The 12,662-nt window shown below is 44.3% G+C and overlaps 1 protein-coding gene across 1 annotated transcript in view; it reads left to right on the plus strand.

The window, feature by feature from the left end:
• Positions 1–12,662, plus strand: part of nol10 (nucleolar protein 10) — a 42,851-nt gene that overhangs the window by 18,697 nt on the left and 11,492 nt on the right. The window contains exons 14-19 of the mRNA XM_056255851.1: positions 3–129; positions 2,241–2,320; positions 2,419–2,517; positions 3,075–3,161; positions 3,270–3,437; positions 9,545–9,855. Of these exons, the coding sequence (XP_056111826.1) occupies positions 3–129; positions 2,241–2,320; positions 2,419–2,517; positions 3,075–3,161; positions 3,270–3,437; positions 9,545–9,855 (872 nt within the window). The remainder of the gene's footprint in view (positions 1–2; positions 130–2,240; positions 2,321–2,418; positions 2,518–3,074; positions 3,162–3,269; positions 3,438–9,544; positions 9,856–12,662) is intronic.

A 12,662-nucleotide genomic window follows, 5' to 3' on the forward strand; every position in this document is an offset into this window, starting at 1 on the left:
AGGCTCTCGGTCCGGCTCCACGCTGGTGCTCCTTCCTGGATAACCTCACCGAGGAGCTTGAGGAGAACCCGGAGAGCACCATCTATGACGACTACAAGTTTGTCACCCGCAAAGACCTGGAGAACCTGGGTAAGTGGCAGAATCTGTCCTAAGATCACCAATAAGATACTTGCATTAAAGCGTCATGAAACCCTAAAACACATTTTTTTGGGATGTTAACAAATATGTGCAGGTTGCACATCAATGAAAACCACAATAACACTCAATATGTTTATTATTAAGGGAAAAGTGATATTTTTTTAGCTATTTTGTTCTCCCGCTTTAAAAAGCGAAGTTGAACCAAAGTGAGGTATGTACGGTAATTTGGAGTGGTGATTGGCAGCTGTGGCTGGAGAGAGTATGTTTCTACGTCATCAGTTTCTCCATGCTATACATGAGAATAAAGACATATTTCACATACTCTTCTACTCCAAACATGAACCAGCACCGTATGCGCACATATTTTAACAAATGAAATGTATGTGCAAATAAGGACACTGATACAGCAGTACGTCTGATCATGAACCCGATGACACGATGTATTCTGATACACAAAGCATTAAAGTAGACCAAAAATTTAAAGAAGAATGGGCAAAAAAGTAACTATGCCTTTATTCTTTATTTCCCCAGCTCTGTTTTTCTAGTGTTTTGCACTATTTAATGGAAGTGAGTATGATGAAATCTTTGCATTCTGGTTAGAATGCGTCAGAGACATATTTGCTGCTGTGGGTCTGGATCTATTCATGTGTTTTGTGATTCACTGATGTGTGTTTCGTCAGTAGTGTAATCGCTGAGCATCAGCCTCTTTGCTGATATCAGTGAATTTTATCTATAGAATAGCTCATCCCTGCTCAATACAGACAAAGCTCAGCTGAATTCTTGAAATGCTTTGTGTCTCTTCTTTGAACCTTGTCATTTTAAATCAATGAAAACAATGAAAATGCCATATAAGCAGGACAAATGTTGTTGGTTCAGGGTGCTCAAACTTCAAGAGTGTGTCTGAGTGTTTAGGTGGTGATCATGGAGGTTATACTGCATGGAAACTATCATGCTTACAGACTGCAGTGCCTTCAAAATGTATTCACACACTTTTTCCCTCCTCTTCTGTCACCTGATGACTTTGGGTTCCTTGCCACTGTCGCCTTTGGCTTTGCTGAGTTGGGGTTTAAAAGATACTTAATATTCAGTAATATTATCAATTTTACTGCACTGACATTATCAAATGAGAACAAAATTTGAACCGAATTGAGATAACGTTAACTTTGCTACGTTTACACTTGTTGAACTGAATTTAATCAATGAGCTGAATAATGTCACTTGTCTTCTGTAGAGCTGCTTTACAGATGAAATGGAATTTGTTTCATAATTGATGAACTTTAACATTAACACATTGATAAGTTTTCGAAAATTAACAGATTTTCGAAACAATCTGTATTGTTCAAAGCACTAGGCCTATGTAACTTGTCTGAATGTCATTGCATTAAAGTATTAAACCAATTTTGCTCACGTTTTTCTCATAACTAATAAATAATTTTTACTAAATGACTTTAACTGATGTCAAGGTGATGTTTAGTGGACGTAAGTCAGTTCTGCTGAACTTTACACAGAAAGCAGAGGAACCACAACTGGAGTTCATCACATTAACTATTAATGTTCCACTAACCACAAACAAACGCAAAGTGGCACAATAATAGTCTTCTTTGATTCCAGTTCACATTGATACACGGAAGCGACAAAAAATGCTGTATAATGAATTTTTAAGGCCAGACAGGTCAATTTGTAAAGAAACACTACACGCCTGCGCACATATATATTCAAACACACACACCTATAAACTGAACACGTAATATGCCGTCAGCGTTTTCAAAGATTCGCGTTTTTGAAGTTTACGCGGAGATGATAACTTTTTCAAAATTTCAAACCTTTAATCTCCTATTATCACTGTAAAGCTGCTTTGAAACAATCTATATTGTTAAAAGCGCTATATAAATAAAGGTGACTTGCCTTCATTTTTAACTTATAAGTTTATATTACTTTGATATTAGTACTTTAAATCTGTGCTTTAAACGTGTCCATACCAAGAAAACAAATTGTCGATTGGGACCAACTAAATTGGTTATGTTATTTGTGCAAAATTTTCACCATAGTGTTCTTTGTAATTGGATGAGTTCCTGTAATTTAGCTTGTTTTCCCCCACTAAGGTCTGACGCATCTGATTGGTTCGGCTCTTCTCCGGGCCTACATGCACGGCTTCTTCATGGACATCAGGCTCTACCACAAGGTGCAGATTTGTGTCAGGGCATTTGTGCATGTTCTCTAAAAGACATCTTTTAAATGGTTAAATGATGATACATGTTTGATTGCTGTGCTTTTCTGTAGGTAAAGACCATGGCGAACCCGTTCGCCTATGAAGAGTACCGTAAGGACCGAATCCGACAGAAGATCGATGAGTCGAGAGCTCAGAGAGTCCAGCTCAAGGTAACGCTGTCTGCATGTTTGACTGTGTGCTTCTCTCAGCTACGAGTAAACGTGGCAGATGAAGAATGACAGAAGGATTGGCTTAAAGAAAGCTTGTTACAGAAAAGTTAACGCTTTATTTTAGTGTCCTTGTTACAGTGTAATTGTACATTTAAGTACTAAGTAATATTAATTAACTACATGTACTTACTATAGGGTTAGGGTAGGATTAGGGTTTGGTTGAGGGTTAGTTGCATGTAATTATGCATAATTTACTTTTATTAATATGGTAAGTACATATTAACAAGGACAATGTAAAATAAAGTGTTACCAGAAAATCACTGAATACAGTTTTCAGAAATGTTTTAGTTAGCTGTGGTAATGAAATCCCTTTAATTTTTTTGGCTACTTTTTGTTTATTCATCCAAAATTAGCCAAATTCTGTGACATACTTATGACTGGATTCCTCATCGCTGAAATTATAGAGCTGTAGGTTGAGTGAATGTAATCTTTCTAATTCCTCAGAGTCTGTTATGGTCAATGCTTTGACTGTTTCTCTCTCTCTTATCTCTAAGCAGAAGCTGCCTAAGGTCAATAAGGAACTGGCCTTGAAACTCATGGAGGAAAGTGAGCTTCCAAGCAAGAAGAGGAAGAAAAAAGCCAATGTGGGCAATGTTTCTTTCACACTGATTTACTATAGAAATATTTCAGACATTGGAGTGATCTTTTAAATCTTTTTAAAACATTTGCTATCATCTTTTTGTCTTTCCCAGGCCGTAGACAATCTCCTGATGGACGACCGTTTCAAGGTGATGTTTGAGAACCCGGATTACCAGGTGGATGAGCGGAGCGAGGAGTTCCGTCTGCTGAACCCCATCGTGTCTAAAGTGGGAGAAAAGCGGAGGAAGAAACTCAGCCAGCTTGTTCAGCAAGAGGAGCAGGTACACAACATCTTCACTTTAATCCAGCACTTTCTACAGCTCTGCTCCAAAACCTAATGACTATTTTAATGTGTCCCAAAATCTGTTTGAAGAGATAGGCGTCATAATAACATATAAGATCATTTTGGCCAAATTCTTAGGCAGTATCGCATGCATCCAGCTTAGAGAAGACAATTACAGTGGGGAAAAAATACATGTTTAAATAAAAGATGACAATTAGAAACTAGTGCTGTCAATTGACAAATTTTCTTATTAATCGCGTATTTTTCTGTAATTAATCGCGATTAACTGCACCTAACATTAACGTTTTAAATATATTATTGTAAAAATTTCACATTGAATCTCCAAATTAATGTAGAAACAACATAAGGACAGTATATTTTAAATACTTGTTTAATGGCATCTTTTGGTATCAATGGTATCGCCGATACCAACACTGCTACGTCTCTATGAATATTTTTTTCTCAATTTTAGCCATTCAGCATTACAGTATAATTAAAAGCTATCAATTTAAAAAATAAAAAATGTAGGCTTTACAAAATACAACAACTTTTAATTTGTGAACTTCAAACATTCTTCACATAAACCCATTATAATAAATGTCACATTTATCTGCCCTTCAATATATCATGGCTCAGATTTTTCTGTTTTCACACACAAATCTTCTCATGCTTAAAGGAGGTTAGTTTAAAAGAGGTAACTCTGGACTGGATGACAGGCCTCATCCTTTCTAGCTCCACGAAGGAAAGGTACAATTAGTGGGTGTCTCCCCAAGGTGCCCACCCCTAGAGGCGTGTGGAAGGCAGCTATGGCCGCCACATAGACCTTAAGCGTGGACGGGGAGAGCCCGTCAGAGAAGCGACTCTGGAGGAACTCCAGTACTGAAGCCACCGGGCAGTTAACTGGGTCCAACTGAAGTTATTTGCACCATAAAGTGAATACATTCCATTAAAAATGCATACAGTTTCCTCGTGGAGGGGGCTCTAGAGTTTAAAATGGTCTCAACAACCTCAGTTGAGAGACCAGCATTTACGAGTTGGTCCCCCTCAGCGGCCAGACCCACAGCTTCCATAACTCCGGCCGAGGGTGAAATATTGTGCCCTCGGTCTGAGAAAGAAGGTCCCTCCTGATCGGGATTTGCCATGGAGGGCCTGCTAGAAGAACCATGATGTCCGAAAACCATACTCGGGCCGGCCAGTACGGGGCTACTAGGAGTAAGCTGATCCCGTACCGCCGGACCCTCTCTAGAACCCCTGGGAGCAGAACGATCGGGGGAAAAGTGTACAGACGTAGCCTCGGCCACGTCTGCACCATGGCATCCAGTCCCAGGGGAGCTGGATGCGATAGGGAGAACCAGAGTGGACAGTGAGTGGCAAACAGATCCACTTCGGCCTGTCCAAACTCTTTCCATATTAGCTCCACCGACTCTGGGTAAGGTCTCCAATCCCCGGGCCTCAGCCCCTGCCTCGACAGGATGTCCGCTCCCACATTGTTGTTTCCAGGGATAAACATCGCTCTGACTAAGAGAAGTTTGCCCTGGGACCACAGGAGGACCTGGTGCGCCAGTCTGCATAGAGGGCGTGATCTCAGGCCCCCCTGTCGATTTATATAGGAGACCACTGACGTATTGTCTGTCTGTACAAGAACATGATGGCCTCTGAGGTCCGGAAGGAAGTGTCTGAGAGCCAGAATCACCGCCAACATCTCTAGGCAGTTGATGTGCCAAGAGAGATGAGGGTCCTTCCAGAGACCCCTGGTGTAGCGGCCTTCCATAACCGCACCCCAGCCTGTGAGGGAAGCATCCGTGGTCACAATTCTTCTCTGACACGGTGCCCCCAACACAGGACCCAGGGACAGGAACCAAGGTTTCTTCCACATTATCAAGGAACGAAGGCATCTGCGCATTACCTTGATAGTGCGAAAGGGGTTCCCCCTCGGGGAAAACCCTTTGGTCCTGAGCCACCACTGTAAGGCCCTCATGTGCAGCAGGCCAAAAGAAATTACATTGGACGCTGCCGCCAGGAGACCCAGCACTCTACGAAAGTGTTTGACAGTGGTGGTGTGGCCCAGCCTGAAACTCGTTACTGTGGTCAAGATGGTATTTATACGAGCAGGAGACAACTGTGCCTGCATCGTAACTGAGTCCCAAACTACCCGCAGGAAAATAGTTCTCTGCAGAGGAGTTAATGAACTCTTCTTGACGTTGAGTCTCAGTCCCAAGCACCTTAGATGGTGCAGAACAACATCTCGATGTTGAACTGCCATGACCTTCGACTCTGCTAGAATTAGCCAGTTGTTGATGTAATTGAGGATGCGAATGCCTTGAAGTCTGAGAGGAGCAAGAGCAGCATCCATACATTTCGTGAAGGTGCGAGGTGATAGTGCTAGGCCGAATGGAAGAACTCTGGGTGCTTCTCAATTCTTATTTTTGCATCCTCGTTTCCTTTCCTCGCTTCCTTTCCTCACGTCTCAGCTCCACCCCCTGCAGGATACGAGGGAAGGCTGCAAGGAAAGAAAAGGAGGACAGAGGAATCGAATGAAATACTTGACCACTCGAGCGTCACTTCACTGCGTCATCAGCAGCGCTCAAAGGATCTGCCCTTAAGTTGTTGAAGTTTGGTTATTTAAGAAATTAGTAATAAATAATAATAAAGCAAGATACCCTGTTGAAATATGTTAGATGTGTGGTTTATATAAACTGCAAAGGTCAAGTATAAATTGAAATGATTGTGACCGACGTGAAGGGGGAGGAGAATGTGTACGTGCGTCACGTTTAGTCGATAAAACACTTCCGCAAAGCATGCAACTGTCCATCCCCGCTCATAGCTCCTCTGGATGCCTCCTCACTCCTCGACCCTCGCCTCCTCGTGGTGCAATTAGAGAATTGAGATGTCCTTCAAGATGGCTGAGCTCCAGTGGCCTGCAGTCAGCATAAACCAGCTCTCAGTCTGTGTCCCAGCCCAGCAGTTTGCATTCAGCACATTCCCGTTACCAGTCTGTAGACTAGCTCAGTGGCCTGCAGTCAGCATAAACCAGCTCTCAGTCTGTGTCCCAGCCCAGCAGTTTGCATTCAGCACATTCCCGTTACCAGTCTGTAGACCAGCTCAGTGGCCTGCACTCAGCACAAACTCATTATCAGTTACCAGTCTAAAGTTAAAAAAAAAAAAAAAGATGGCTGAGCTCGATCGGTCTCTGGGTCATAGGATGGAGGATCGAGGAGAGATATTGAGAAGCACCCTCTGTATTGGTAAGCCTTTCCCCCGAAAGCAAACCTTAGAAACTTCCTGTGTTGAGGAAGGATGGAGAGATATGGAAGTAAGCATCCCTTAGATCTATCGTGACATGACTCCATCTATCCTGATTTGACTCACAGGTTCAAAATGTTGACCATACCTATCATCGTATCTCCTCAGAGATCGGTTCAATACCCTGAGATCTAATATGGGACGTAAACCCCCATCTATCTTGGGAACTATGAAGTACCGGCTGTAGAACCCGGTTTCTCGCTCTTGAGGAGGAACATGCTCTATGGCCTCCTTCGCTAAGAGGGAATGGACTTCCTGTTCCATGACCTGACCCTGCTCGGAGCAAACCGATGCGTCTCGAGGCGCCTTCGGCGGTGGGAAGCAAACATGGATTTCCTGAGGGCTCCGTAAAGGAGCGAGTTGTTGATACTCGATCACGGGGGGGAACGCCCTGAGAGGCCTGTGCAACACATCAGGACCTCTTCGTCGAAGCCTTCCTCGCCTGGATGACAGTCCTCAGATCTGTCCTCGGCTGAGAAGACTTCAGCTGAGAGTGTTGCCTCTGGCTCCAGGCCTTTTCCGGGGGAGCACGAGAAGCAACACTCTCCCTCTGCTGTTGCAGGTGTGAGGAGCTGGCGACTGCCTGGTTGGACTACCCCCTGGCAGCAGACCCACGAGACTTGGGACGACGGCGGGGGATGAGTTGTTTTAATGCGGCTGATTGTCGTTTCGTCTCCTGAACCCTCTCGATGACAGTGGTGACTGCGTCGCCGAAGAGGCCAGACGACGAAATCGCCTTGTCCCCGACACCCGACAAATTCAGCCACAAATGCCTCTCCGTTGCTACCAAAGCTGCCATAGAACGGCCGATTGCACGGGCCGTCTCCTTGGTAGCACGGAGAGACAAGTCAACCGCTCAACGCATTTCCTGAATATCGTCGAGGGCGACCTCCCCGCTGTCGTCCACCACTTTTAACAGGTCGGCCTGGTATGCCTGCAGGAGCCCCATTGTGTACAGGCATGCACCAGCCCGACCTGCTGCCATATATGCTTTCCCAACCAAGGCCGATGTTGTACGGCAGGGCTTGGAGGGAAGCGCCGGAGCTCTCAGGGACGATGCAGCCTCGGGCGAGAGATGAGATGCAAATGTCTCTTCAACCCGTGGCATCATCCCATAGCCCATCTCTCGACCCCATAATAGATGAATAAACGTGTACATTGAGGCTGGAAAGTCGAGAGGAGAAGGGCTTATCCCACGATCTCGACACCTCGGTGGCTGTTACCGGGCTTGCAGGAAGCGCTCATCGAGTTTGCTTTTTACTGTCGCTTCCTGCTTTTCTGGTGGCCAATTGATATTTAACTTGGCCACAGCCCTAGTCACAACCTCCAGCAGCTCCTCAGATGCAGGAGAATGGAGTGGTAGATCCTCACATTTCCCTGCATCGATGCTCAAAACATCCGCCGCCTCAGAGGCAGACAGTTCGAGCATCTGGTCTTCTTCACGGGCGGAAGAAGCCGCAGTGCGGGTTCCCGAACCGTGAGCGGGACCTTGGGAACTGGTCGCTGAATGTTGGGAAAGGGCCGAAGCCGTCTCAACATCCCCAACCAGATCCCTTTGCGATCACCAAGAATGCAGGCGCCGCGCTGCCTCGACAGACGCGGGACTCGATCCCTGGGGATCGCGTGCCTGGCCTGCTTTATCGAACAGGCACAGGCGGGAACGGAGCATTCTCATGGGCATGATATCACAATTAGCACAGACAGTGGCCTGGAGCACTGCCTGTGCATGCTCCATTCCCAGACAAACAACACAGAGTGAGTTTGTGTCACCCTCGCTCAAAAAGCGTGGACAAGGGGATGCACACTGTCTGAATTGCTTCTCTGCCATATTCTAAATATATATATAGGGTAACGTACAAACAACACCAAATAAGACAGTCACATAGAACGCTTGCTGAAGAACAGAAAGCTGACGCTGTTATGTTCCGGTGTCTTTTTATAGCTTCCGCTTCACCGTCACATGCGACGTCACGGGTGATGTCATCACGCAACACCAATCAAGATTGGACTAGTTCCATACAGGGTTCAGACACGTCACGCTGAAGGCGTTCCCCAAAGTGTCGATTCTCGACGCAGCGCGAGTTCCCTCGAAAGGGAACACTGACGTTTCTTATTTTTCAAGTAAAACATGCATATTTGTATCAGGCTGAACTAAACTTTCCTCATTGGGACTGTTTCATAGACACAAAAAGGCTTATGACCTCTGATTGATCACTGATTTATGCACTTAAAGGGATAGTTCACTCAAAAATTAAAATTGTGTCAACATTTACTATTACCCTCAAGTTGATCCAAACCTGTATGAGTTTCTTTCTTCTGCTGAACACAAAAGAAAATATGTTGAAGAATGTCGGTAACCAAACAGTTGAAGCTAGCCGTTGACTTCCATTGTAGGAAAAAACAATACCATGGAAGTTAATGGGAACTATCAACTGTTTGGCTACTGACATTTATCGTTATCATCATGGAGAAAAGGTCGTCAACCAAACTTCATCATAATTTTGTTAACCAAATAAACAATTTCAATTAACAGAAATGTTTTTAATGTATTAATTTTTGTATTAGTTAGTCATAATAACCCTGAAAAACACAACAGCGTTTCTAAAGCTAAAAATTAAAAAGGAAACACAAAATATTAAAAATAATTCAAATTATGAATAAAAACTACAGTAGTATCTCAGTGATACTAAAATAACACTGGTGTTGACGAAAATGCAGGTCACAAGGAACAGAGCTAACATCTTCTGATTTGTGGGAGATAATAATCATAAATTAATCTCAAACTCGTGGTCCCACGAGCAGGATGGCGAGGAGGAGGAGGTGGAAGGCCGTGGCTCAGAGGAAGAGGAGAGCTCTGATGATGACGATAAGAGCTGGGTGGAGGAGGTGAGGGTTCAGCGGCGTCTCTTACGGGCCGAGGAGCGAGAGCGCAGCTTCGTCCAGAGGAAAGAGAGGAGGCAACAGGACCGAGACACCAACTTACAGAGTTCAGATCCAGTCGGGAACCTCCAGGGGGAGCATCAGAACCAGAGCCAGCCTCGGTTCTACCAGATCAAAGCAGGAGAGGAGTTTCGCAGCTTCAGCGACGTTTCCCACAAGCAGAAGATGCAGAAGTAAGTTACCTGTTCTCATAGATGCATTTTAAAACCATTTTTAGCACCACATTTTGGAGAATTAAGTCCACCTTGAGCTTAAAGAAGACCTATTATGCTTTTTTCACATGTTCATCTTTCTTTAGTAGGGCTGGGTATTGACACAAATTTCACAATTCGATTCAATATCGATTCACAAGCTTGCAATTCGATTCCGATTTCGATTCGATGCAATATTGATTATTTTGGATATCAGGTACAATACATGGCAAATTTTCTCAACGAAAACAAATCTCTTAACTAATGCTGTAAACTATGGGAGTCAGTTGTACCCTACTAGGCTTCATTAGCCTACTAAAATATTGTTAATTATATACTGATTTGTATACAAACACTTAAATTACACTTTTATTTATTTTTATAATAATAAAGTTATATGAAATACAAACATTTAAATGGTGGCTGTCATAAAAACTTGCCAGATTTATTCAAACATGCTTTAAATATTGAAGAACAAAAAATTATAATAAATATGGTGCATTTATTTAGCTAAATGCTCCTCAGTTAAATTTTCTAGCTGACTAACGAGTTTATGGTCACTGGATATGGTTTTTCTGAGGTAAATGTGACGTTACATGACATTGTTTACAAGTTGTTTTACTGACGTCTTTCCACGGTTGAAACACTGGTTGAGCGATTCCATGTGACATGATACGGATTTCGATAAGTTGTACTCTATCTTTTAACACACTTTCAGATGCTCGTTCATGTTTATTTCGCGCTGTAACTGGTATTAATAAGGTGGAAGAGAAGATCATGTGCGCTCCGCGCTGCTGCTTCTCTTGAGCTGAGCGATCTCACGCCACAGCGCCAAAACAACAGGTTACTGACTAACCCTGGTTCTCTGATAACCTGAAGTGAGGTATCTCACTATGGGAACGCCTCTGGGCGTGACCGATCGCGGTAGCACCAATTACACCACGTCTGCCAACTATGGCAGACCAATCGCTGCAGCGATCAGGGAGTCCCGGCTCCCTGTATATAAACGCAGCTGCCTGCCGTTTCCTCATTCTCCGCATGTCTCTTCTCCGTGCGAGTAGGCAAGGAGGGCAATGTTGTGAGATACCTCACTTCATGTTATCAGAGAACCGGGGTTACGTCAGTAACCTGTCGTTCTTTTTCTAACATTCGTTCGGTATCTCACTATGGGATATAGACAACTCCCGTATTGCCGATATGCTGACGAATTAGACTGAAGAAGTGGGGATATAAATATACTGAATCATTGTCACAGACGGTAAAAACAGGATAATATGGGGAAAGGCGCCCCCTTTATCTTAACCATCTCATACCCCCTGACTACTCACTCCCAGAACTGAGTGGGCCAGAGAGGGCTCCGTAACATCCAGTCTATAAAAACGGATAAATGTGTGTGGAGAGGACCAGCTGGCCGCCGCACAAATTTCTTGAATAGAAATCGCCTTAAATAGAGCCCAGGATGTAGACATTCCCCTAGTAGAATGCGCTCTTATTCCTACTGGGGACTCCATATTCATGCTTTTGTAACATAACAAAATAGCCTCTACCACCCAGTGGGAAAGGCGTTGACGGGAGATAGGTTTTCCCTTGTAAGAGTCAGCCCATGAGACAAATAGCTGGTTGCTCTTACACACTGTGTGGGTTCTCTGTACATAATTATACAGCGTGCAAACCGGACATAAACAGTGTAACCTTTCCTCTTCTGGAGAAGAAAAAGGAGATGGATGAAGAGCTGGCAAGTCCACTGCTCTTACTGTATCCGCGTGATCATAGACTTTGCGCACGAACGCCGGGTTAGTTCTAAAATTAGCTCTCTGACCACCCGGAGCGAACTTCATACATGAAGGGTGAACTAATAAAGCCTGTAGTTCACTTACCCTTTTTGCTGTTGTAAGAGCAAGTAACAGAGCCGTCTTTAAAGCGAGCAGCTTTAAGGCAATGCTCTCAATTGGCTCGAACGGGGCTTTTGAGAGCGCGTTCAGGACCACAGACAAATCCCATGGTGGGACCAGCGGCTTTGATACTGGGTGTAGCCTATGTGCACCTCTCATAAAACAACAGACTAGAGGGTGTTGGCCAATGGTACCCGAATCAATACCCACATGACATGCCGATATAGCGGGCAGATACACCTTAACCATGGAAAAAGCTCTGCCTTTAATAATAATCACTTAATAATCAATAATTTATTGCCATGTCAACTAAGTTGATAGGAATTTGTCTTGGTACAACTCTCAGACATAAATAACCAAAAAACAGACATCATAGTACACCAACAATGAACCCAACAATCCCCAGCAACCATAGGACTTTAGCATAGCATTTATCCAGGAAGTCTTGAAGAAAACACAGCACATCCGAAACAGAGCACAAGAATGGAACAATGTTCTTATCTGCGCACCATTCCTCAAAAACTCTCCATTTAAGGTTATATAAAGAACGAGTCGAGGATGCCCTCGCGTTCTGAATCGTCTCAATAACTTTAGGAGGTAGTCCGGCTGCACTCAGATTCAACCTCTCATGGGCCAGGCCCAGAGAGCTAACTTCTGAGGGGAGGTATGGAATGTTTCCCACCCGTGCCTGTGAGAGGAGATCCCTGCGCACTGGTAACGGCCAAGGCTGGTCGAAGAGCAGTTGCGCAATCTCCGCAACCCAGTCTCCCCGGCCAGTACGGCGCGATCAGAATCATCACATGTCTGCGCTCCCGAACCCTCCGTAATGTCGGCTCGATCAAGCTCAACGGAGGAAACGCATACAGTAACACGTCTGGCCACTCGTGGGCTAGAGCA

Source organism: Rhinichthys klamathensis, unplaced genomic scaffold (genome assembly GCF_029890125.1).
Source record: "Rhinichthys klamathensis goyatoka isolate OS25496 unplaced genomic scaffold, OSU_Roscu_1.1 h1tg000123l_1, whole genome shotgun sequence".
In the NCBI taxonomy this organism is placed as follows: domain Eukaryota; kingdom Metazoa; phylum Chordata; class Actinopteri; order Cypriniformes; family Leuciscidae; genus Rhinichthys; species Rhinichthys klamathensis.